The sequence below is a fragment of the Chiloscyllium punctatum genome, chromosome 10 (assembly GCF_047496795.1).
Source record: "Chiloscyllium punctatum isolate Juve2018m chromosome 10, sChiPun1.3, whole genome shotgun sequence".
Lineage (NCBI taxonomy): Eukaryota > Metazoa > Chordata > Chondrichthyes > Orectolobiformes > Hemiscylliidae > Chiloscyllium > Chiloscyllium punctatum.
Window position 1 is genome coordinate 11,286,397 of NC_092748.1, and position 26,957 is coordinate 11,313,353.

Sequence of the window (26,957 nt, forward strand, 5' to 3'; positions counted from 1 at the left end):
TGAGAGTTCCTGCCTCTGCCGCACTTATAGGCAGTGAGTTCCAGACACCCGCCGCCCTCTGGACGAAAAAACATTTCCTCAAATCTCCTCTAAGCCTCTTGCACCTTACCTTAAAGGTGTACCCTCTGGTTATTAATGCATCCAGTAAGGGGGAAGGTTTCTCCTGATCTATCCTGTCTATTCCCTTCCCCCACCTCCACTCTCCCAACCCCACCCTGCACCCCGCCCCCTGGCCCACCCATTCAGTCTCCTGTTGTAGATCTCCAGTAAGGGGACACTCACCTCCTTCACAAACCACTGGCAGAAAGCAGGAGCAATCCACTCCCTGGCGTGAATTCCGCAATCCATCCAGATAATCTTCTTGGGTTTATCAGATTTTTTACTGATCTGCAAACAAAACAGATGGAAGATGAAGGGGCCACTGGTTCGGATGTTGATCTGTGTGGGGTGATTGGGATCACAGCATCTCGCAGGAGGAAGAACGATGTGTAGCAATGGCTCTGGTGCCAGTGCGATAGAAAGACAGACATTTGCCAACTGGAAATTTCCAGTGTCCACCCAGAGACCAATATCTTGGCTGGAGGAACCTTTGTAGAGGACATGAATGGCCTTGTTACAAACTTTAGGTTTCCTGCTTGGATGATATCTATTGTCTTAATAACATCTTAAAATGTATACAACACATGTCTGTCATTCGCTGCAGTACAGCAGACCAAGACTATTTCTATCTAATGGGTTCAGACAATCAAAGAGCTCCATTTGTGACCCAGTGATGTTCTGAAAGGTAATCTTCACCCCAAGGTACTAACTTCAAAGCACGTCCCTTCCAAATCCCAATCATTCCCAATTCAACTGGTATCTATTGGAAATCCAATTCTACCATTCCAGTGACCAGGGTTGAAGTGAATCCCAAGATCTTGATATGAAAGTTTCCTTTTCTCAATGGTGTGAGTAGGAGAGATGTTGTCACATTACTTTTTGAGTTCCTGAGATTTGAGCTTCAAATCCAGTAAAAGTCTAGAGGAACAAAGGCCAAATTTCTCTGCAGGATGTTTAACACCAACTAACTGAGCTCAGATAGACATGATAAGTGTGTTCTCACATGCAGTATCAACTATTCATCTCAATTATACAACATTGTACTTGGCAAAAGTACCCTAAGTAATTGGGAAGCTGACTGAGATGATCCAGGGGTAGAACATATGGGGAAGTATTGTCACATGGATTGTAAAAAGGTTGGTGGGAAAAATGACGACGGCAGATGCTGGAGATCAGAGTCAAAACGTATGGCGCTGGAAAAGCACAGCAGGCCAGGCAGCATCCGAAGAGCAGGAGAATTGATGTTTCAAGCAAAAACCCATCACCAGAATTGTAATGGAAGGGAATGGGGCTAGGAGATTAATAGGAGGGTGGAGGGTGGGCGTTGGGGATGTGGGGTGGCTGGGGAGGTGATAGGTAAATGTAGGTGAGAGGGGGTGATGGTGATAGGTCGGAGCGGAGGGTGGAGCAGATAGGTAGGAATGAAGATGGGGAGATAGGACAGGTCAAGACGGCGGTGCTGAGCTGGCAGGTTGGAACTGGGATGAGGTGGGGGGAAGGGAGATGAGGAAACTAGTGAAGTCAACATTGATCCCGTGTGGTTGGAGGATCCCAAGGCCAAAGGTGAGGCGTTCTTCCTCCAGGCATTGGGTAGCTTGGATTTGGCGGTGGAAGAGGCCCAGGATTTGCAAGTCCTTGGTGGTGTGGGAGGGGGAGTTGAAGTGGTCGGCCACAGGGCAATGGGGTTGTTTGGTGCGTGTGTCCCAGAGATTTCCCTGAAATGTTCCGCAAGTTGGCGTCCTGTCTCCCCAGTGCAGAGGAGACCATATCAAGAGCAACTGACACAGTAGGTGACATGTTTGGATATGCAGGAAAATCTCTGCCAGATGTGAAAGAATCCTTTGGCGCCTTGGACGGAGGTGAGGGGTGGGGGAGGGGGGAGGTGGGGGTGCAGGTTTTACACGTTTTGCGGTAGCAAGGAAAGGTGCCAAGAATGGAAGGTGGGTTGATGTGGGGTGGGGGGGGTGGGGTGGGGGGGAGGTATGGATCTAACGAGGGAGTCATGGAGGGAATGGTCTCTGCAGAATGCCAATAGGGGTGGGGAGGGAATACAGCACATCTTCCTCCGCCATTTCCGCCACCTACAATCAGACACCACCACCAGAGATACATTTCCCTCCCCACTCCTATTAACATTCCACAGAGACCATTCCCTCCGTAATCCTCCAACTCAACACCACTCTCTTGATTTGTCCTACTTGTTCATCTCCTTTCCCTCCTATCTGCTCCACCCCCTCGACCTAACACCATCACCCCCTCACCTGCATCTACCTATCACCTTCCCAGCTACCTCAATTCCATCCCCATCCCCACACTCCTACGTATGTCTCAGTTGGATTAGTGGTGCTGGAAGACCACATCTATCCATCAAAGTTTTACCTGCACATCCATCGATATCATTTATTGTATCCATTGCTCCCGATGCGGTCTCCTCTACATTGGGGAGACTGGATGCCTCCTAGCAGAGCGCTTTAGGGAACATCTCTTGGATACCCGCACCAATCGGTCACACCGCCCCGTTGCCCAACATTTCAACTCCCCCTCCCATTCTGCCGAGGACATGGAGGTCCTGGGCCTCCTTCACCGCCGCTCCCTCACCACCAGACGCCAGGAGGAAGAACGCTTCATCCTCCACCTCAAAACACTTCAACTCCAGGGCATCAATGTGGACTTCAACAGTTTCCTCATTTCCCCTTCCCCCATCTCACCCCAGTTCCAAACTTCCAGCTCAGCACTGTCCCCATGACTTGTCCGACCTGCCTATCTTCCTTTCCACCTATCCACTCCACCCTCCTCCCTGACCTATCACCTTCATCCCCTCCCCCACTCACCTGTTGTACTCTATGCTACTTTCTCCCCACCCCCACCCTTCTCTCATTTATCTCTCCACCCTTCATGCTCTCTGCCTTTATTCCTGATGAAGGGCTTTTGCCTGAAACGTCGATTTTACTGCTCCTTGGATGCTGCCTGAACTGCTGTGCCAGCACCACTCCAATCCAGAATCTGGTTTCCAGCATCTGCAGTCATTGTTTTTAACCTATGTATGTCTCAGCTGCCTTCCCCCCTTCACGTTCCTGAAACTCTCCTGCTCCTCGGATACTGCCTGGCCGGCTGATCTTTTCCAGCGTCACCCTTTCAACATGGTTGGTGGGGATTGAACTGCTGTCTGGTGAAGTCCATTGACGGGACAATCTATTGGTCAGGGAGCTTAATTCTGAACCAGTAATAAAATAGAAGAAGAACACTTGAGTACAACACTCACTAAATACCTTTAGATAATACATTGGCCGTTTCTGGTAGGTTATCCCCAGTAGATGCTGTGACACCAGCTCCTTATAGTTTTCCTTCATTTGTTCCATCCACTGGTAGATCTGAGTATTTGAGAACAAAACAGTGAAGGATGTTTTGAAGTGTGAAATGGAAAAAGATTTAATTCACTTCTCCTCTTTGAAAAGACTTACCTCTTCCATTGGATGATACTTAGTATAGCTATGTACATTGAAAGGCTGCTTATCCTCACTCTGTATTTGACTGTCCAGGAGATCTTGAACATTTTGTGTCAAAACACTGTTGAATGAGAGTGAGACACAATGGTATAAAATATAATGGGAAAGGATGGCAGGGCTGACATATGAAGAGAGACTGGTTTGGTTGGAATTATATTCACTCGTGTTTAGGAGAATGAGGATGATCTCCTAAAAACCTATACAATTCCAACAGGACTAGAAAGGATAACCGCAAGATGTGTGTGCCTGTTAACAAGGAATCGTTGGGGGGGGGGGGAATTCAAGATGGCGGCGAATCAGCAAGTCTGAGTCTGTAGTACTCTGCCCAAGACTCAGGCAAAGTGGGGTACCCACCTCCACCACACCCTCGAATCCATTTAAAATAACTCTTACCCAGCATATTTCGTCATTTGAACAGTTTGGTGCTGTGCTTAAAATGACTAAAGGTTAAAATGCCCGCAGCTCGCAACAGGCGGGGACCCCCTCCCCCACCCCCTCCCGCAGCAGACAGAGACATCCACGGCCGCCTCAGGGGACTTACCTGCAGAAGCGAGCCTGGTCTCCGGAATCAACAAGCTGCAGGAGAGGATCGACGCCTTTATCGAGGAATCCAGGAGCAGGTGGGAGTCGCTCTCGGTTGTGCTGCAAAAGCACGACCGAGAAATTGAAAAACTTGAACATCGCGTTGGAGGGGCAGAGCTAAAGGCTGAATTGGCCGTGGGCTGGATCCGGGCTCTCGAACAGCGAGTCCAGACCCTTGGAGGAGCACATCGACGACCTTGACAATCGGGGTCGTCGAAAAAATATTCGGTTGCTGGGGCTTCCCGAATGGGAAGAGGAAAGCGAGCTGGCAGTTCTTTTGGAGCAATGGCTCCCTGAAATGTTAAAGTTAAAGTCCAGACCAGACCAGCTGCAGGTAGAGTGGGCCCACTGGGTTGCTATACGCAGACCCGGGTCAGACCAGTGCCCCCGCCCGATCTGTTCTGGCTCCAATGCTGTAGAGAGAAACATTTGCTCCTGGAAGCCTCTAGAATCCTGGGGAAGGATCCCCAGGCCATGGTGTACAAGGGCTCTAGGATTATGCTATCCAGGCGTGGTCCGCAAGAGGAGGGCATTCGATGAGGCGAAGAAGCGTCTGAGAGACTTAAACATCCAATATTCCTTGCGTTACCCAGCAACGCTGCGCCTCAGCCATGAAGGATCCGTTTATAACTTCAGATCACTGGAGAAGGCTAAAGAATTTTTGGACTCTCTTAAATAGACTGAAAGAATTAAACCGTATGGCTAATGATGCTATTTTGCACCCCCTCCCCCAGTTTACCTTTTCTTTCTCTTTTCATCCCATTTATTGTTTAATATCATCTCTGGGGGGTAGGGAGCGGGGCTTATTTGTTATCTATTATGTGATGTTCTTTTTTTTAACAGGCCAGGCAGCTTAGCTGATTCATGTGTGTGTGTGTGGGGGGGGGGGGGGGGGGGGTGCGGGGGGAAGGCGTTTGCTCTGTCCTACCTCAATTTTTTTTAGAAGAGGTTTTTTTTTCTTCTGTTATTATCCTTAATTATCTATTACTTGCTGGTATTGTAACTTTATAGTTTTATATGTTTATACTTTGTATTATCTTTACTAAACGCATTCAAGTGTTGGTGTGGGGCACTGCCTTTTAACTTTGGTTTCATAGTACACTTGAATTTGTTTATTCTATTATGTGGTGCCTGGGTCGAGGGCGGGGTGCTGGTTGGGAGAGGATATGGTGGGTTTATTGACAGGTAATGATGGCCCCTGGGAACAAGGGGGAAAATCTCCTTTTAAATTTGTTTTATATTTTTCTTATTTAGAAATAGTTTTTAACTGTATTGGCGTTAATGTATTAAAGAATTTCCACTTTTGTGAATTTTCTACGGTCTATGCTCGGGGTGTTTTGGGTGGGGTTCCTCCTCCCGGGGGTCTCGGACTTGCCTGGATGATCAGGGTTAGTCATTTGATTAGGTGGTGCACCTGGAACATTAAGGGGAGTAATTCACCAATCAAAAGGAAGAAAATATTATCAAACCTCAAAAAAGAAAGGGGTGATATCGCTCTCTTACAGGAGACACACCTACTGGATAAAGAGAACTTAAAATTACAACAAGGAGGATTCAACCAGGCCTTCTTTTAATCTTTTAGTTCAAAAAGTAAGGGAGTAGTCACTCTCATTCAGAAGAACCTTCCTTTCAAAATCTTAAGTCAGATAAAAGATGAATCTGGATTGTATATACTGACCAAAGCCCTCATAAATGGAGAGGAGTATGGAATTTTGAATCTTTATTGTCCCCCGGCATACCCCTTCAAATTTATAACGGAAACGTTCTCCAAACTGATGGCTTTTGGGGCTCGTCACACAATTGTAGGAGGAGATTTTAATTGTACTATGGACCCAGAGATAGAAGGGTACCCAAGGGTACTGTGGATATATCTCTTTGATCCAGACAATTGGCGGATTTGAATAAGGAGCTAGGGTTAGTAGATGTGTGGAGGTGCCTTCATCCGCAGGGCAAAGACTTTACTTTCTACTCTAACCCACATAAGTGTCATACTAGAATTGATATGTTTTTTTCTCCCTCAACCTTTTTGAACTCCATATTATCCTGCAAAATAGGTCATATAATAATCTCTGATCATGCCGCAGTGTATATGGAAGTTAAGACTAGGGATGATGAGATAAGGCCCCAACATTAGCGTATGGATTCCTTTTTAATGAAGGATAGCAAATTCGTAAAATATTACTCAAAACCTTTTTGGAAATTAACTCAGGTATGGCCAGTAACCCGTCGGGAGACCATTAAGGCTTATGCACGAGATCTCATTATTTCATACTCGGCGACACAGGAAAAACAAAAGGGAGAACACCAGCGTCTACTCGAGGCTCGCTTGAAGGCAGCTGAGACAGCGTATGTTGAGATGCCCTCTATTGCTAAGTTACAAAGGATTACAGCCCTTAGGACAGCCTTGGATACCGCACTTACCAAAACAGCAAAGAGGGAAATATTATTTGCAAAGCAACGATGATATGAATACGGCGATAAGCCTGGTAGATGCCTAGCATATCTCGCAAGGAGAAAAAAGGCCCCTCAAGCTATCACGTCCATTAGGGAAAGTGCTGGTACTTTGACTCATGACTGCAAAAGGGTCAATACAGCCTTCAGAAAGTTTTATTCTGATCTGTATAAATCACAGGATTGTGAAGACAGAGCTAAGAAGATGGAGTCCTTTTTAAAAAGCCTGGCCTTTCCGGACTTAACAGGTGTCGATCCTGAATGCTCCCCTGACAACCCAGGAAGTACTTGATGCAATCAGGCAGCTTCAGAGCAGTCAAGCACCTGGCCCAGATGGACTCCAGGCTGAATTCTACAAAGAGTTTATAGGGGTACTGGATGGTCCACTTATAGACACGAATAATTATTCATATGGTCAGGGCTGCCTCCCGCCTTCAATGAGAGAAACAAATATTTCTCTCATTCTTAAAAAAGGAAAGATCCCAGAAGATTGTACATCATACAGACCAATATCTTTGCTAAATGTAGATTTTAAAATTCTTTCTAAAACATTAACATTAAGGCTGGAGACGGTTTTACCATATATCATAAAAGAGGGTTTATCAAGGGCCGTAGATCATCTAATAATATTAGAAGAGTTTTGAATGTGATTCAAGTCTGTCATCAGGAAGGAATAGCAGGGATAGTAGTCTCTTTAGATGCGGAGAAGGCATTCGATCGGGTTGAATGTTCGTATCTGTTTTACACACTGGAAAAGTTCTGTGTCGGAAAGGTATTCTCTAAATGGGTCTCAATATTGTACAATGATCCCAAAGCAGCCATGATTACTAATGGATTAGGCTCGGATAGCTTCAGTGTGGGTAGGGGCTGTCATCAGGGATGTCCTCTCTCGCCATTATTATTCACGCTAATAATTGAACCACTAGCGGAAGCTATATGGGCCGATTCTAATATAATGGCTCCGAGGGTTAGTTCAGGTAAACATAAAATTACCCTTTATGCAGACGATGTTCTCCTTTTTCTTAGTAATCCTTTGATGTCCGTGCCCTGCCTGATCCAAGTAATCAATTTATTTAGTGCGTTCTCAGGTTACAAAATCGATTTCACAAAATCAGAGGCCATGCCGATGGGTGGTCTCGCTAGTATGTCCAATTTATCGGACGGGTCTTGCTTTCCCTTTCGGTGGTCTCTGGAGGGTTTTTTAAATTTAGGTATTTTTATTACCCCAGTATTTGGTCAGCTGTACAAAGCCAATTTTGTGCACCTATTATAGAGGATAAGGCAAAACTTTCAACACTGGGGGGATCTCCCGATATCTTGGTTAGGCAGAATAGCTGTACTTAAAATGAATATTTTGCCACGTCTCTTATACCCTGTGAGAATGCTCCCTGTGATGTTGCCGAGGCTGGCCTTGCGTAAACTATATGGTTGGCTTGGTTCTTTCATTTGGAGTCATAGACGGCCCCTTATTAAATTAAAGAAGCTGTGGCTTCCACAAGCAAGGGGAGGACTGGATTTTCCAGACTTTAGGAAGTATCAGCTGACTTCTCTATTAAGCTACGTAGCTGACTGGGTCTCATGTGACCCGCAATCAATCTGGCTGGACATTGAGGCTTCTCAAGCAAAGTGTCCCCTCATTAATCTCTTATTTTTAGATAAGATCAAAGTTATTATGGACCATTGTAAACACCCTATTGTATTAAATACAATTAAAGCCTGGAAGATAATGTGGCAAGGCGAGGGTAATTCACAAAAAAACCTCTCCTTATACTCCTGTAGTGGGAGCATGGGATTTTCAACCGGGGCACACAGACACTACATTTAAAACTTGGAGGTCCAGGGGTATATCTTGCTTAGGGGATCTGTTCGATGGGGAGGTTATGATATCTTTTCAACAGCTGCACCAGAAATTTGGACTGCCGAATAGAAACCTTTTTCGATATTTCCAAATTCGAGATTATATGCAGAATAAGACCACATTATTAGATAGCTCTTATAAATCGTATAGGGAAAGAAGAGTGTTATGGCCAATGGGTCCACCTTTGGTCAGCACTCTCTATCACTCATTACAAAATGAAGTATCGAAAGATATGGAACAATTGTTTAAAACATGGAATCAGGAATTGGGGTTGGAAATCCCTTCAGAAATGTGGGATGACATCTGGGAAAATGCCAGAAAGATCTCCATTTGTAATGGAACCCAAGCTATTCACTTAACGATTCTCCATAGGACTCATATAGCACTGGAACAACTGGCAAAATTTAGGGCAGGAACATCTCCAATGTGTCCTAAATGTAAAATAGAAGTGAGCATTCTCACACACTGCTTATGGACATGCCATAAGATCCGCAAATATTGGATCAGAATAGCAAATGCGCTAACAGAAATCTTGGGAGCAGAAATTGGAGTAGGTCCAGTATCTCTTCTCCTGGGCTTCTCGAACTTGCCCTCCCTGGATGTGCACGGGAGGAAATTATTTTCCATTCTCTCCTTTTATGCAAGGAAAAATATCTTAGTAAATTGGGTAGCTGAGGGCCCTCTAGGGCTTTCGAATTGTCCCAGGTTAATCATGGAATGTATTCCCCTTGACTTCCTTACAAATATGGTGCACCAAAAACTGAATTATTCGATAAAATATGGCAGCCCTTCCTGAACTATATAGATACAGATATTTCGACCATATATCAAGGGCTTTTATCTAGTTGTGGTCGTGGCTCTGGCTGGTCTGAGGGCCCCCGAGAGGAGGAATCCTGTATGAATACAGCTTTTATTATGACTTGATGTTAATTCATTCTGAGTATGTACTTCATTATTTAATTACTACGTTTGGTGGTGTCAAGCTTCTTGAGTGTTGTTGGACTGCACTTATCCAGGCAAGTGAGGAGTATTCCATCACACTCCCGACTTGTGCCTTGTAGATAGTTTTGGGGAGTCAAGAGGTAAATAAGTCACAACAGAATTCCTAATCTCTGATCTGGTCTTGTAAGCCACACTATATATATGTCATCCAGTTCAGTTTCTGGTCCATGGTAATGTCCAAGATGTTGATAGTGTGGGATTTAGTATTGGTAATGGCACTGCATGTCAAGGTGTGATGGTTAAATTCTCTCCTGTGAGAGATAGTTTTTGTATGCTCCAAATGTAATTTACCAAGCCCAAGTTGACAGCCCTAGTTATCCGCCCAACCTAAGTGTTGTCAAGATCTTGCTGCATAAATTAAAAATCACACAACACCAGGTTATAGTCCAACAGGTTTAATTGGAAGCACACTAGTGTGCTTCCAATTAAACCTGTTGGACTATAATCTTAGTGGTGTGTGATTTTTAACTTTGTACATCCTAGTCCAACACCGGCATCTCCAAATCATTGTTGCATAAAGACATGGACCACTTTTGTATCAATGTTGTCATGAATGGTGCTGACACTGTGGAATCATCTGTAAACACCTCTACCTCTGACCTTCTGAAGGAGGGAAGTTCATTCATGAAGTTGGACCATCACTTACTTGGGTCTGGGGCAATCCCCTGAGGAACTTGATACTACATTTGGTTAAATGCTGCCATCCTGTCAAGGGCAATCATTGTCACTTCACCTCATCTTTCAGCTTGTGTTCATCCTTTACTGTCCAAATATGTGAAAATATTATGGGCTGAGTGGCTCTGGCAGAACCCAAGCTGAGTGTCAGTTAGCAGGTTGGGACTGAGTAAGTGCACTGTCAACAACACCTTGTACCACTTTGTGGATGGCCAAGGATCCTGTTTATTTTGGAGAGGACGTAGATGGGGAATATTCCATCTACCATCTGTGATGCTGTGGTCCTCAGGAGGCAACTGAGATGAAACATCTCGATATTTCTAAGTGAGGATGAATACATGAAGATGAGTCCCCCCTTGGGCGACTGTCTGTGTGGAGTTTGCACGTTCTCTCTGGGTCTGCGTGGGTTTCTTCTGGGTGCTCTGGTTTCCTCCCTCAGTACAAAGGGAGGTTGGTAGATTGCCTATGGGAAATTACCCCATAGTGCTCAGCGATCTGTAGGTTTAGTGGGTTAGCTGTGGGAAATGCAGGGTTACAGGGACGGAGTGGGTCTAGGTGGGCTGCTCTTTGGAGGGTTATTGTGCACTTCATGGGCCAAATGACCTGCTTCTACATTGTAGGGATTCTGTGAAGAACAAATTCTCCAGCTTTACCTTTTGCACTGATGTGAAGGGCTTCCCCATTGTTGAAGGTAAGCGAATTTGTGAAGCCAACACCTCAGGTTAGTTGTTTAACTTACCACTACCAATCAGGATATGGCAGGACTGCAGAGCTTAGCTTCGATTTTCTGGTTGTGAGATCATTTAGCCTAATGGTAATGTTAAAGTGGGAGGTATATTGGATTGTGAATTTGCACATTGCTGATGAATACAATTCTGCTGCTGCTAATGGCTCACCCTTCTTCACGAATACTCAGTTTTGAGTTGCTGAATCTGTTTGAACCTATTTAGCATGGTGATAGTGCCACACAACACAGTGGAGGGTTTTTTTTATATGAAGATGGAATTTTGTCTCTGCAGTTACTGTGCACTGAGTACTCCTATCAGTGCTGCCTTGGATAAATATATACCTGAAACAAACAGATGAGTGAAGTATGTTCTTCCTTCTTGTTGATTCTCTCTAGCTGCAGCAGAGCCAGTTTAGCATTTATGTCCTTCAGGACTCACCTAGCTCAGTCAGTAATAGTGCTACCAAGCCAATGAACGATGAAAATTGAAATCTCCTATCCAGAGCATATTCTGTGCCCTTAACACCCTCAGTGCTTCCTCCAAATGTTGTTCAACATGGAGGTGAAATGATATGGGGCAGATGGTGACAGGTACTAATCAGAAGGAGGTCTCCTTGCCCATGTTTGACTTGATGCCATAAGATCTAATGGGATCTGGAATCGATGTTGAGGTTTCCCTGAGAAACTTCCTTTTGACCGTTTATCACTGTGTCGCCAGCTCTGCTGGACCACTCCTGTTGGTGGGACAGGACATATCCAGTGATGGTGCTGGTAATACCTAGGACATTTTCTGCAAGGTATGATTCTGTGAGTATGACGATGTCAGGCTCTCGCTAGACTCGCCTGTGGGACTGATCTCCCAATTCTGGCTTGAATGCCATATGTTAGCAAGGAGGACTTTGTTGTGCTGAGTGTGCCATTGCATTTTTCTTGAAAGGTCCACCCATCTTCATTCTGATTGTCTCTTCTGTAGCAGTTTGGCACAAATTGAACTGCTTTCTATGGCACTTCAATAGGTAATTAAGAGTCAACTAATTTGCTGTGGCTCTGGAGTCATATTTAGGCCAGACCAGTGAAGGAGGGTAAAATTGCTTCCCCAAAGGGCTTTAGTGAACTAGTTGGATTATTATGATAATCAATTCATGGTCTCCATTACTGAGATTAGCTTTAGATTAATTAATTCTATTTAAATTCCATCAGTCACTATGGTGAGAGCTGAACCTATGCCCCCAGAGCATTTTGCCTGAGGTGGTTTGTCTAGTGAAACTTCCACTACACCAGCCACACCCCCATAAGCATGGCAGCAGGAAAGAAAACTTTACAATCATTTAGATTCTTGATTCTCAAGGGGGTGTAAGGTTCCTGAGTGGGGTAGGTGGGAATAGGGAGTAATCTAATTTGTCGTGATCTTATTGAATGAAGAAGTAGGCTGAAGGAACCGAGAGAGTCCAGCCAAGGTTCACTAGACTGATTCCTGGGATGGCAGGGCTGATATATGAAGAAAGACTGGATCCACTGGGCTTATACTCACTGGAATTTAGTAGAATGAGGAGGGGGATCTCATAGAAACATATGAAATCCTGATGGGACTGGACAGGCTAGATGCAGGAAGAATGTTCCCAATGTTGCAGCAATTTGGAATTAGGGGTCACAGTCTAAGAATAAGGGTTACGTCATTCAGGACTAAGATGAGGAAGAACTTCTCCACTCAGCGAGTTGTGAACCTGTGGGAATTCTCTCGCATTGAAAGCTGTTCTCTAGCATTGAAAGTTTGTTCGATATATTCAACAGAGAGGTGGGCATGGCCCTTGCAGCTAAAGGGATCAAGGGGTATGGAGAGAAAGCAGGAGTGGGATATTGAGATTACATGATCAGTCATATTCATATTGAATGGCAGAGCAGACTCGAAGGACCAAATGGCCTATTCCTGCACCTGTTTTCTATGTTTCTACATAAATAGCCTTCATCCGCTCTTAATCTGTATGCCTTTGATCATTCAGAGTTACACGTACTTGTATTGGATGGTCCTTTTCTTCAGTTCACCTCTGACTGTGCCGAGTGTTGAGGCTGGAACCCGAGCGTGAACCTCACCCTGAGGTTGAATTCCCTCCGGGATCTGGGGCCTCCATAAATCGATCTGTGCAAAATATCACAATGTAGATCAGGGGTGGCCAACCCACAGCTCGTGAGTCACATGCCTTTCTGTCACCATAGAGTGCGGCTCACAGAAATCCATCTCCATCTCTGTGGGTCAGAGGGAGAGCTTGGCGGGGAGGAGAGCTGAAACTCCCACTCATGGAGATTGTAGTTGAAAAGTGTGGTGCTGGAAAAACACAGCAGGCCAGGCAGCATCCGAGGAGCAGGAGAATCGACGTTTCCGGCATAAGCCCTTCTTCAGGAATGAGGCTGGTAGGCCAAGCGGGCTGAGATAAAAGGTAGGGGGAGGGGATGTGGGGGAGGGGCACTGGGAATACAAAAGCCGGAAGAGGTGAGGGTGAGGGTGATAGGCCGGAGAGGGGGTGGGGCGGAGAGGTCGGGAAGAAGGTTGCAGGTCAAGAGGGCGGTGCTGAATCCAGGGGTTGGGACTGAGTTAAGGTGGGGGGGGAGGGGAAATGAGGAAGCTGCAGAAATCTACATTCATCCTGTGTGGTTGGAGGGTTCCTAGGCGGAAGATGAGGTGCTCTTCCTCCAGGCGAACTCATCTCTGCATATCTCGACCTATCCTGACCCCCTTAGTCCAAGAACTCCCCATCTACGTTCGGGACACCACCCACGCCCTTCACCTCCTCCATGATTTTCACTTAACCAGCCCCTAACACCTTATCTTCACAATGGACATCCAGTCCCTATACACTTCTATCTGCCATCACAAAGGCCTCCAAGCCCTCTGCTCCTTCCTATCCCGCCGACCCAACCACTACCCTTCTACTGATACCCTCCTTTGACTGACTGAACTGGTCCTCTCTCTTAACAACTTCTCCTTCCAATCCTCCCACTTCCTCCAAACCAAAGGAGTAGCCATGGGCACACGCGTGGGCCCCAGCTATGCCTGCCTCTTGTTGGATATGTGGAACAATCCATCTTCTGCAGCTACACCGGCACCACCCCCCACCTTTTCCTCCGCTACATCGATAATTGTATCGGCACTACCTCGTGCTCCCACGAGGTGGTTGAACAGTTCATCCACTTTACTAACACCTTCCACCCCTACCTCAAATTTACCTGGACCATCTCAGTCTCCTCCCTCCCCTTCCTAGACCTCTCCATTTCTATCTCGGACGATCGACTCAACACAGACGTTTACTACAAACCGACCGACTCCCACAGCTACCTAGATTACACCTCCTCCCATCCTGCCCCCTGTAAAAACGCCATCCCATATTCCCAATTCCTTTGTCTCCGCTGCATCTACTCCCAGGAGGACCAGTTCCAATACCGTACAACCCAGATGGCCTCCTTCTTCAAAGACCGCAATTTCCCCTCAGACATGGTTGACGATGCTCTCCACCACATGTCCTCCACTTCCGGCACCTCTGCCCTTGAACCCCACCCCTCCATTGCCACCAGGACAGAACCCCACTGGTCCTCACCTACCACCCCACCAACCTCCGGATACATCCTCCGTCATTTCCACCACCTCCAAACAAACCCCACCACCAAGGATATATTTCCCTCCCCACCCCTATCAGCATTCCGGAGAGACTACTCCCTCCGCGAGTCCCTCATCAGGTCCACACCCCCCACCAACCCAACCTCCACTCCCAGCACCTTCCCCTGCAACTGCAAGAAATGCAAAACTTGCGCCCACACCTCCCCCCTCACCTCCCTCCAAGGTCCCAATGGATCCTTCTATATCCGTTGCAAATTCACCTGCACCTCCACACACCATCATTTACTGTATCCGCTGCACCCGATGTGGTCTCCTCTACATTGGGGAGACAGGCCACCTACTTGCCGAACATTTCAGGGAACACCTCTGGGACACCCGCATCAACCAACCCAACCGCCACAGGACTGAACACTTTAACTCGCCCTCCCACTCCGCCAAGGACATGCTGGTCCTTGGCCTCCTCCATCGCCAGACCATGGCAACACGACGCCTGGAGGAAGAGCGCCTCATCTTTCGCCTAGGAACCCTCCAACCACAAGGGATGAATGTAGATTTCTGCAGCTTCCTCATTTCCCCTCCCCCCATCTTATCTCAGTCCCAATCCTCAGACTCAGCATCCCCTTCTTGACCTGCAATCTTCTTCCCAACCTCTCCGCCTCCCCACCCCCTCTCCGGCCTATCACCCTCACCCTCACCTCCTCCACCCTATCGTATTTCCAGCGCCCCTTCCCCGAATTCCTTCCCCCCCTACCTTTTATCTCAGCCCACTTGGCACACCAGCCTCATTCCTGAAGAAGGGCTTATGCCCGAAATGTCGATTCTCCTGCTCCTCGGATGCTGCCTGGCCTGCTGTGTTTTTCCGGCACCACACTTTTCAACTCTGGTACTCCAGCATCTGCAGTTCTCACTTTCTCCTCATGGAGACTGTAGTCAGGCTAATGTTCACTGCTCTGACCCCCCAATGAAATCCAAACCCCATGAATCTCCAAAATCCCACCTAACCAATGCCTGCCTACGTTTTTATTCTCCATTTAATTAGATTTAGTTTGAATTTGATTGGGGCGATGCTGTGCCCTGATGTGAAGCCACTGCATGGCCAAGCCTCGTTGATCACAGAATTGTTAAAGAGCAGAAGGAAGCCATTCGGCCCATCGTGTTTGCACAGGAAGTAGATACAATGAGAGTTGCAGTTCCTTGTCTGGTTGACGGTTGGTTGGACGAGCTGTGGCTGAGAAGAATCCAAATTGAAAGGACAATGCTGAGATGCCTATTCAATCAGGTATTTTCTTGGTCGGTGTTGTGGGAACTGGGCAGAGGTGACAGCAAAGACAGGAACACCCAGACAAAAGTGAGAGACAGGCAGACAAGGACAGTCTGGCAGACACAAGACGGACAGACATGAGAGTGAGAGAGACAGGTGGAAAAACAGAGACTGACAGACAGGGAGAGGCAGATAAACAGGAGAAGAACAGTCAGACAAGGACAGATAGAAAGAGGCACACAGAGATATACACTGACTGTGAAGGAGATAGAGACAGATAAAGAGAGGGCTAGGCTGACAGACAGGATTGAGACGGACAAGAGATAGAGAGAGATGTACAGAAAGACAAGACAGGGCAAAAACAAGAGAAACTAGCAGACTGAAAAGATAAGAGGGAGACAAAGGTGAGAGACACAAACAAAAGCGATAGACAGAGAGAGAGGCAGACAGTAGAGAGACAAACAGTCAGATAGAAACAGACAGAGACAGAGAGAGAGAGAAAGATTGGCTGTGTGTGAGAGAGAGAGAGACTGACAGACAAACCGATAGACAGATGGACAAAAGTGAGAAAGAATTACATATGAGGCAGCTAGGCAGAAGTATAAATTATGGGTTGATTTCTTAAAACATTGTTTTTAAATCTCCAGATTGCTTTTGAGGGCACTGGAGGAGTGGTGTTGATTCTGGCTGTTTCAGGAGGGATTCACAAGGCATCCCCCCCCCCCCATTTGTGATGAGCCTTGATAACTCTCCACATTATCTAAAATGTAACATTAATTCGAACTTAGACACTTGGTACATGTACATCACTTATTGATGTTAACGGAAAATTTAAGGCTCATAACATCTTCAAGCAATAGTAATAAAAATGCATTCTTCCTGGTTTTCTGGGTCTTGCAGCTCTCATTTGTTTGCAGTTTATTGTATTTGGTTCTAAGGTTCGGAAAATTCAGTCATCACTGACATAGATCCTCAAGAATTGTTATAACTAATAATGATAATACAATCATTTCATATCACTGCTATCTGGAATAGTAAATATTTAACAACCAATTTCAACATCACGTGACTATAATCATCATTGAATCCAAGATCTTGTCTTTGTTTAAAGTCATACTCAGGAGCCTTGATTTATAAAAACATTTTACACTGCAAGGGAGCCCCATCTATATAATGAAAAAAAAGGCTTTGTTGATTTTTGCAATGACAAAAGACGATGATGAAAAAGCGGTGGAGTGAGACGAATTGATCCCTAATAAAGCCTCACACGTAAGACACGAGCATACAATTGAGACTGACTCTTCAATGTCATACTGGGAATTGTCAGACTGCCAAGTTACATGAGCTATTAAACCTAATCTCAAACTACATTCTCGGCTTGCATGATAGTGTTACAAGATGGACTATCAACTTTGGACGGCCATCTGATTTAATACGTTGGGCTTTCGTGGACTGATGTGGAGATAATGTGGAATTGAGGTAAGTGATCAGCCATGATCTAACTGAGTGGTGGACTAAACTTGACAGGCTGAGTGGCCTACTCCTCATCTCACATTCCCATGAAATGGTTTCAAAAAGGAAAAAATGCTGACTTAAAATTGGTCACACTATGCACCTGACCACACGTTGAGGCAAGATTCATGAAACCATCATTACCAAGAACTCAGCTGAACTGAAAATAAAACTTTCATCAAACAAGACTCAAACCAATCAACCAGACCTGTATCTCAGTGCTCCCCGCGTTTCTTCTCATTGTCACCCCAATGGGATGTCTGAACATTATCCTGAGTGGGGTAAATTTACCCCATCACAGGAGTGGAAGATGTCTGTGAGAGCAGAGGGACAACGTGCCTATGATATGACAGTGGAGGTGAGTCAGGAATGAGTCCATGAAAATCCAACGTGATAAATCAGATGGCCGTCCAAAGTTGATAGTCCGTCTTGTAACAGTATCATGCCGAGCCGAGAATGTAGTTTGAGATTCAGTTTAATATCTCATGAAACATGGCAGTCTGACAATTCCCAGTGTGACATTGAAGAGTCAGTCTTGATTGCGTGCTCAAGTCTTATGTGTGGGACTTTATTAGGGTTTAAGAACAGAGGGGAGAAAATCTGTTTACCCCATAGGGTTTTAAGGGAAAAACACCAACCTTCCCTTTAGGGCTCTTTTTCAACAGGATTCAGACCTACAAGATTGAACACTTAGGCCTCAGCATTATTTAAACATCTGTGAGATTTAAAGGGGCCTCATAGTTGTTAGAACTTGCTCAGAATGGCAGCTGACACCCACCCCCCCTCCCCGGGACAGCATGACCCACAGTTTGAGAAACACTGTTCTATCTCCTGTTTGCGATACAGCTTTATGGGACGTTCTGGTTTTGGAGAATAAAACAACAACAACCTATGACTATCTCATTTGAAAACAAGAAAATTGAGACATTGAAATACACAAACCAGTTATATTTCTGGGGAGACCAGAGAAGATCGATTTGTGACCAGAATGAAAATCTCCATTTCCCAGATTACTGAAGGGCTGAGCAAACTGGCAAAAAAAATCCACCTGGGATCTACAATATTAACAGCTACCTTGGATCCAGAATATTGTTAGCTAACCATAGTCTCAGGTTAAAACCTCACATTTCAAGAACACCTAAGCACTTTAAATTGTTGATTCTTTGGTGTTCTTTTTGTACAAGATGCTATCCCCCTTTTTTAAAAACTTTTTGCCTGTCTTTGTGTGTGTATTTGATGTTGGGTCTTTATTATTTCTGTCAGGTGATAAAATTGCTTTTCCCTTCACTCAAGAAAACCTTGTAATTGGCTCTTTATTTTTTTTCTGGTGAATCTCTGTTGTAACAAGCTGAGAAACTTGAAACGAGGGGAACTGATTTGATTTACTTCTCCTCACTTGATCGTAACAAGGTGGACATTAAAAGATCCCTGGGGCATTAATTTAAGAATAGCACGGGACATCTTTGGGTGAACTAGCTGTCACAAAAGCAGACAATCTGATCATTATAAATGCAGCAAACATCTTATTAACAGGCATTCTATGGGACCAGGAGAGTGCCAGATGATCAAACTTACCACTTAATCAAGAGGTCAACATAATCAATGTAAAAATCCACACTAAATAATAGAAACATAACGCAGGGGTATCTACATCACTGTTATACTTTTACATACAGCATGAATCACTTAAATAATAATGTAACTTTGCCTTAAATAAAACCTACCAGCAGAGAGCCTTCTCACTCAACATTGACTGACGACTCGGACATTGCAGTATTTGAGGAGAAGTTGACTCGAAATTTAATCAACTGGTTGATATTTCGTGTGGCCATTCAACTGAGGCCAATACATTTTATCAATTATGATAATTGTATGGAATTATATAGTAAACATTGCTGTATTTGAGGTACATATTTTTTGTCAATTTATTGAGAATGCCGACTCATAAAGTACTGGTTAAAATAAAGTTTGCAAAAATAAAGTTTGCTATATATATATGTCTGATAAGATTCACTCCACCATTTTATAAGCAGTAATAAAGGCCAAGACGACACAGTGGATACAATGTTAGGTTAGTGTATTAAGTGTATTGGGAGTGGACAATGTGCTGAGTGATAACTTTGGAGACTACCTAATTAAAACCCAAACCAGAATACCAACCACACAGACTCGTTGCTGAACATACCCAGTCGTTCTCCACGAGTTGTCTCAGAAACTGCATCTGCTCGAAATCCCTAGGGATGAGTTGGAGTATTTGGTCCCTGAAATGAGAGACAAGATTCATTTACCTAACTTTGGTTTCTTCTTGTATTTAGCATGTTACAAATACATGTTCCCATGGTGTGCTTAGAAAGATAGATTGAAGTAGTTGGGCTTATCCTCCTTAGGAAAGAAAAGGCTGATAGAAAAATGATCAATAATCATGAGGAGCAGCATTTTTATGGCAGCAGGGAACTTTGTGGAGATGTGAAAATGGAGGCCGGAACCTGATTCTATTATTCCCTGCCCCATTCCCAGCACCTCCGATTTCCGCCAAGTTAAGGGTGTGACCTAGTTTGGGAGTGGCCATTGTGCACACCAGACCTGGCTGACTCTATTACTTGGTTCAGCATGTCCCAGGTCCTCAGAATTAGCTTTTAATGGACGCCTGCTTTGTGGCACCTCAGAGGTACCATGAAGGAACCTTTGGAAATGTAAATTCAAAATACCCACTCCTTTCATGCTCTCATGGACACCCTATGAGCCCCATACTCTCTTTGCTAGCTTATGATATTTCCATGCCTATTCACTTCTGATACACTCTGTGAGAGCCAATTAATCTCTCAGTGACAATAGGACATATTTAAGAAGTTTATGATTAAAACATTAATGCATCATCATCCAATTTCTTTAAAATATTATCAAGATAGCCCAGTAACAACGTCAACCATTTGGATTTTTAAAAAGTCAACAGCAGAAACTGCAAGCACCTGAAACCTCTTTACTTGTCCGTTTAACCATCCTGCAATTTCCAATTCCTTTTTGGGGCAGCTCCCTCCCTCTTTCTCTACCTCTCTCTCATCTTTGACCATCTGCATTTCCCTTGCTGGGGATTGCAGTAATTTGATTCATTGGAAACACATTGAGTGACTTATTGGTGCCAGGTGAAAAGTACGACAGGTGGTTTGGTGGTGTGAAGGAAAGTTGCGTGTGCCAACCCAAAAGAGAGAAAAAAAGATCCATTGTTTCAATCGAGGGGATAGATCAGAGAACCAGAACTGTCAATCGAGCAATATTTTCTCGGGGGTGGGGTGGAAGGGAGGGGCTTGTGGGGGTGGCAGGTGTTTCAACAATCAACTGGATGCTGAGACTCTCAGCATAGAATAGCTTCTTACTTTACAGAGTCTGAATGAGTGACACTTTTATTGGGTTGTCGCGATAGACTTCCTTTACAGAAACACATTACTATCGGCTCCATTCCTTCAAAACAGAGTGTATGGTATGCAAATGGGCTTGTGAGAGTCAGAGCTTGGCATGGATGGTGTGAAGGTCCGTGGGGATGGGTGAAGAGGCAAATCTTGGCCTGGAGGGTATGAGGCACTCATCCGGGAGATGGAAGGATAAAGTAAAATAAAAATTGAGCGCTGGTTTAAGATGAAATGGCAGAGGAGTCAAAGATAACATTGGAAAATAGGTTTCTATCCAGTGGGTGGCTGGGATCTGGAATCTACTGCCCAAGAAAGTGGTGGAGGTAGTTTCAATCAGGGCTTTGAGAAGGGAATCGGATATCAGCCTGAAGGGATGATATTTCCAGGGTTAGGGGAAAGGGCAAGGGAGTGAGACCAGCTAAATCGCTCTCCTAAGGAGCAAGCTGACTTGACAGGTCAAATGGACACTTTCTGTGCTGTGAGCATTTCTATAGTTCCAAAATGTCTTTAGATTAGATTACTTACAGTGTGGAAACAGGCCCTTCGGCCCAACAAGTCCACACTGCCCCGCCTAAGCGCAACCAACCCATGCCCCTCCATCTACCCCTTACCTAACACTACGGGCAATTTAGCATGGCCAATTCACCTGACCTGCACATCTTTGGAGCGTGGGAGGAAACCGGAGCACCCGGAGGAAACCCACACAGACACGGGGAGAACGTGCAAACTCCACACAGTCAGTCGCCTGAGGCGGGAACTGAACCCGGGTCTCTGGCACTGTGAGGCAGCAGTGCTAACCACTGTGCCACCGTGCCACCCATGAGCAGAGCTTAACAGGAGTTCTTTTCAAAACATGTCCCTATCAAGCTGCATTAACAGGTACTTGGATAAGTGACTTAAAGCTTTACAAAAGAGATGATTCATTCAGGAGGGAAGAGTGGAGAGGCACAAGTGTTTTGGAGGAAGAATTTCAAAATCTAAGGCACGACTGCTAAAAGGAAGTGGTTAAATTTGGGGACCAACAAGAGACTGATAGTGGAGGAATGTCAAAATCCTAAAAGATACAGAAGGACAAAGCCATGGTGGGATTGGAAAGCAAGGATAAGAATTTTAGAATTGATCTTTGCAGATCCAGCAGCCAATGTGGATGAGTGAGAACAGTGACAGTGGGTCAGCTGGTCTTGGGCATATCAGCATATGGATAGCAGGGTTTTTGTGTGAGGTCAAGTTCATGAAGGGTGGAATATGTGGTAAAAGGTATGTAATTTGACTTTGTAATGGACTATTGAGGCCCTAAGTCTCAATACCAAGGGTTATGTGATCTTGATTTCCCTTGTGGAAAGATAAAGCCGCAATAAGATCTTTTCTTTTAAAAACACGATAAGATTAAAGCTTTCCCTATCTCAGCAAACAGTGTCAATACTAATTTTTTAGCAGCACAGCAAAACCAAGAAGATCGTAGGCCACCAGGACAGGGTTGGAATATTCAATTCTCTCACCAAATGCTACACTGTGTAGTCCCGGAGTAATGCTTAGAATTGGATTGGCTTATAACACTTTTGCTGAATATGTTTGCCTCAACCAACATTCTTCACCCCAATAATGTTAACCAGAAATCCGTTTTCGTCTGTAATTTGCCCATACTCCTAGGCCTTCATCAGTGCTTACCTTGGAATATTGAGTGCCCGGTGGCAGCACCTGACTGCTTTTGATGCAATGCCCAGCTGTTAGCCTCATTAGTTTTGTGCAAGAAGAACTGTGAGGGGAATCTTAATGTCTGCCAGAATTGGATGACGAGTGCCATTAGGCACAGCGAGATCGTCCCGCTCCATCTTGTATGATTTTCAGAAGTGGTGTGACTAGATTCACGCAAGGCTGGTGGTCAGATGTTAATTGACAGGGACTAATGGTTGTTAAGTGCTTTGCCTTGCTAATATTCAACCTCCTGCAACCGATGAGACTCACCAAACGAGTTAGACATTCGGAAAACTCACCAAGGAAACCAAAGTGTGTACCTTGTTCCAAATCACCTCCACGTTGCCCAGCATTGGCCGAATGCACTCCTTTTCCAACGACATTAGCATCCAGTCTGTGCTAACCCATCACAGCCACCTGGCACTTCTGCTGTACACCAGCTGTGTGCTCTGGTAGCACAGACTTGCATTGCAGGGCAGACTGACAATGAGTGTTGAAAGGCAATAGCGAAGAGACTCGGTGCAAAGGGACAGACGCCAGGTTCACGGACCAGACCAGGCATTCACTCACTTAATGCCTATCTGTGTGCTCATAGCGTCACAACCATGACGTGCAGTCACGCAAACAGGCAGCTGACTTTGTTGCTGTGCAGTCATCTGCCTAGGTGGGGGGTGTATGTCTTGCAGTACAACATCAATCTCACATTTGCTCTATGTGCCAGCGGCTTACCTGGTAAGCATACCCAGTGTGTGGGTGGCAACCAGGCCACCATGTCTCAAAGTCTGAGGTGACTGTCCTCAATGGAGTTCATGGAGGCATCCATCAGTCAGCAGGTCCTCACACAATAAGGCAAATGCAGCCTCCCATACCTGTCGGCTGAACTGCCTACAATCACATAGGTATCTGCTGAGGAGCGATTTGATCTGGGAGCAGCACGTGGTAAGGTGGGGTGGAAAGTGGGCATGAGAGATGCCATAGGCACGGTGTAGGTAATTAATGCTGTGAGTTTGGTAAACCAGGGTGAGAAAACTCCATCTGAAAACCATCCAACAAACCCAATGCATTGCGGACTTAGCCAAAAAACATAATGGCAGGATTTGTTGGCAATGTCTGCATGCTAATGTTTGCTCATTAACACACACTGGGCAGACCACAGACTTGTTAAGTGAGTAGATTTGCCAGTGAATTACTTAAACACAGACAAGTGCTCCAAAAGTCAGCTGATGCATCTCACCGTACCAGATGAGAGACATTAAAAATAATTGGTGCTTTTAAAACAATTGTAAACATCAGAGTACTTCAAAAACACTTGCCAATCAACAACATACTGTTTGAAGTGTATTCATTGGTGTTAATGAGGAATTGATTGTGGACATGAATTAAGTAAGGGCAAAGATTATTCAAAAGTTACTTTAACAACAGATAGTGAATGAGCAACATTTGATACATCAAGCTTCCAACCTCAATCACTTCAGTCAAGTTATGACTAGATCCTACCAGCAGCAAAATCAGATGGATGTTTACCATACCTCTAATGGTATTATGCAGTAGGAATATTGAACAAGGCACCATGGGATCTGTTGCATTAACCCAAATGAATGGACAATACCCTGGTTTTACATTTCAGCTGTAGGGTGGTACCACCGACAGTGTTGCACTCCCGCAACACTGCATGGCAGCGTTGGTTTAGATTATGAGTTCAATAATGCCCAGATTTGGCGGATCATTGTCACTGGGTGGGGGAGCTCCACCAGAACTATGGATTTATCGTCATATATTATTGACATTAGGCAAATACCAACCGTCTTCTTCACTGATAATACAACAGTAACATTTGATGGACTTACCCATTGTATCGTGCCTGGAAGCTGTCTGTAAGTAGTGGGATTAACTCCAGGATAAAGATGCACTTTGTCCACCGTTTCATGATCATTCAAATTCACTGCACCTTCACAAATGGACTTGGGATCTGAGAGCTGTGCATAGCACACAGTCTAATAAAACTGTCTTCGGTAGCACCCGCAACACGCCCACATTTTTAACCCACAAATTACCATCTTGTAGCTTCTTTGCATTGTAAGTAAAGATGATGAAAGGTTAGATTAACTTCAGCTATGTGGAGAAGGTGGAAAAAGTAACCTAGTTCCCCTTAAAAGCAGAGAATTTATGAGGAGATATAATAAACATTATCAAGATTATAAATTTTAAGAGGGAGAAACTCTTCCATTGACAGGAGAATTGGTAACCAAAGGGCTCATATTTTAGAAAATGGGCAAAATAACTAGTAGGGAGATGAAGTGATTTTTTTCTCTGAGCACGTTGTCACTTGCCTGCCTAATGCAAGTGTAAAGTCTGTAGCAGCTTTCAGAAGGGAATCCAACAAATATTTGGAAAGGAAAAGTTTTTGGCTGAGAAAACAAATCAAGAGGTTGGAGTTAGTTCAGCCATGACCCAAGGGGCAGCCTCTGCATTATAAAGTTATGGGTTTTAAATTCTTGTTCCAGGAGTTCAGTACAAAAAGCAAGGGGACACTTCAGTGCAGTGGGTGAGGCAACATGTTTCAAAGTTAGCTTTGAACTAACCATTTGCCAGCCCTTTCAAGTGAATGCATTTTGTAGAGGGACACATTATCGCTGGGTAAGTGTTGCCTGATAGCACTATCCATGGCACCTTCTGTCTCTTTGTGGTTAATTGACCAAATTGTATTTGTCCTGAACTTTCTTTTAAGACAGAAGATACTTGGCAACATATTTGGGTAATTACAGGATCCTTACAATGTGGAAGCAGGCCATTCAGCCCTTCAAGTCCTCACCAATCCTCTGAAGAGCATCCCACACAATCCAACCCCTACCCCTTATTCCTGTAACCCTGCATTTCCCATGGCTGATCCACCTAGCCTGCACACTATGGGCAAGTTAGCCTGGCCAATCTACCTAACCCACACATCTTTGGACTGTGGGAGGAAGCCCACGCAGACCAGGGGAGAATGCACAAACGTTACACAGAGTGTCACCTGAGGCTGGAATCAAACCCAGGTCCGTGCCACTGTGAGGTAGTAGTGTTAACCACTAACCTTCCCTTTGCCTCTCCCTCACAAGCACTGTCCAGAGAGCTTGCTGGGTCCCACAATGCCATTACATAGAGCAACAGGCACTTGACCATGGAAAAATAAGACTTCTCCAACAGGCCAGCTAATTCACCCGCCTTGTCCGAGTGCAAGCTCATTTAGAGCTTCCCTATACACACTCTTCATCTGAGTCCCAGGCAGCAGTGCCTGTTTGCCATCTTGACCTCCAAGATAGCTGGCATTTGGACCTTCCTTTGCCCTACAACAGAGAGGGTGAAGAATGGAAGTGATTGTGCTGCCACTGTGTTTGGTTGATGTGCCCACGAAAGTTGATCAGCTGGAGGTATCTGGAGACACTGGGAGGTGGCTGTGGTTTTTGCAGCATGGATAAGGGTGTGAGGGTGAGGGGGGGGGGGCAGTATCTGGCGTCAGGTATGAGCTCAAGTGTGTGACTGATGGGGGCATGCACCTTTTAAAATGTTTTCACAGGACGTAGTCATTGCTGGCTAGGCCAATATTTATTGACCATCTCTAATTATCTCAGAGAAGGTGGTGGTGAGCTGCCTTCTTAAAGCACTGCAGTCCTTGGGGTGCAGTAACCCCCATAATGTTGGGGAGTCAGTTCAGGGATTTTGACTCGGTACCACAGGTGGAACAAGGTGATATATTTCCAAGTTGAGGTGGTGAGTGGCTTGGAGGGAGCTTGCAGTTGGCAGTGTTCCCATGTATCTGTTGCCCTTGTTCTTCCTGATGGTAGTAGTTGGTCATGGGTTTGGAAGCTGCCTTGGTGAGTTCTTGCAGTATGTCCTGTAAATGACACCAGCTGCTGCTGGTGAGAGTTGGGGGATGTGGATGTTGATGATGGTTGGCATGGCTCAGTGGTTAGCACAGCTGCCTTACAGGGCCAGGGACCCGGGATTGGCCGTGGGAAATACACGCTTACAGGGATAGGTTTGAGGGGGCGGATCTGTGTGGGATGCTGTTTGGAGTGACAGTGTGGACTCAATGAATGGTCTGCTTCCACACTGTAGGGATTCTATGGTGATGGACGGGGAGCTATTCAAACATGCTGCTTTGTCCTGGATGGTGTGGAGTTACTTGAGTGCTGTTGGAGCTCTAGGCAATAGGACAGATTTCTATCATTCCTGATGAAGGGCTTTTGGCTGAAACGTCAATTTTCCTGCTCCTCGGATGCTGCCTGACCTGCTGTGCTTTTCCAGCACCACTCTGATCTTGACTCTAATCTCCAGCGTCTGCAGTACCCACTTCTGCCTGGAATTCTATCATACTCCAGAAACTTATGTTTTATAGATGGTGGCCGGAATACGGAGGTGAGTTATTTATCTCAGAATCACTACCTTTGGACTTTCTCAAGTTATCACAGCACAAGTCAGGAGTGTGATGGAATACTGAGATATTAGAGATTAGAGTGGCGCTGGAAAAGCACAGCAGGTCAGGCAGCATCCGAGGAGCAGGAAGATCGACATTTCGGGCAGGAGCCCTTC

The 26,957-nt window shown here is 45.3% G+C and overlaps 1 protein-coding gene across 1 annotated transcript in view; it reads right to left on the reverse strand.

Annotated features, from left to right (window-relative positions):
- LOC140481766 (carboxypeptidase O-like) overlaps positions 1-24,264 on the reverse strand; it is a 46,505-nt gene extending 22,241 nt beyond the window's left edge. Inside the window, exons 1-6 of the mRNA XM_072578297.1 lie at positions 24,233-24,264; positions 19,469-19,544; positions 12,913-13,037; positions 3,561-3,666; positions 3,369-3,470; positions 283-387 (exon numbers count right to left, since the gene is read on the reverse strand). Of these exons, the coding sequence (XP_072434398.1) occupies positions 283-387; positions 3,369-3,470; positions 3,561-3,666; positions 12,913-13,037; positions 19,469-19,504 (474 nt within the window). The 5' untranslated portion in view covers positions 19,505-19,544; positions 24,233-24,264. The remainder of the gene's footprint in view (positions 1-282; positions 388-3,368; positions 3,471-3,560; positions 3,667-12,912; positions 13,038-19,468; positions 19,545-24,232) is intronic.
- Positions 24,265-26,957: the final 2,693 nt, after the last annotated feature.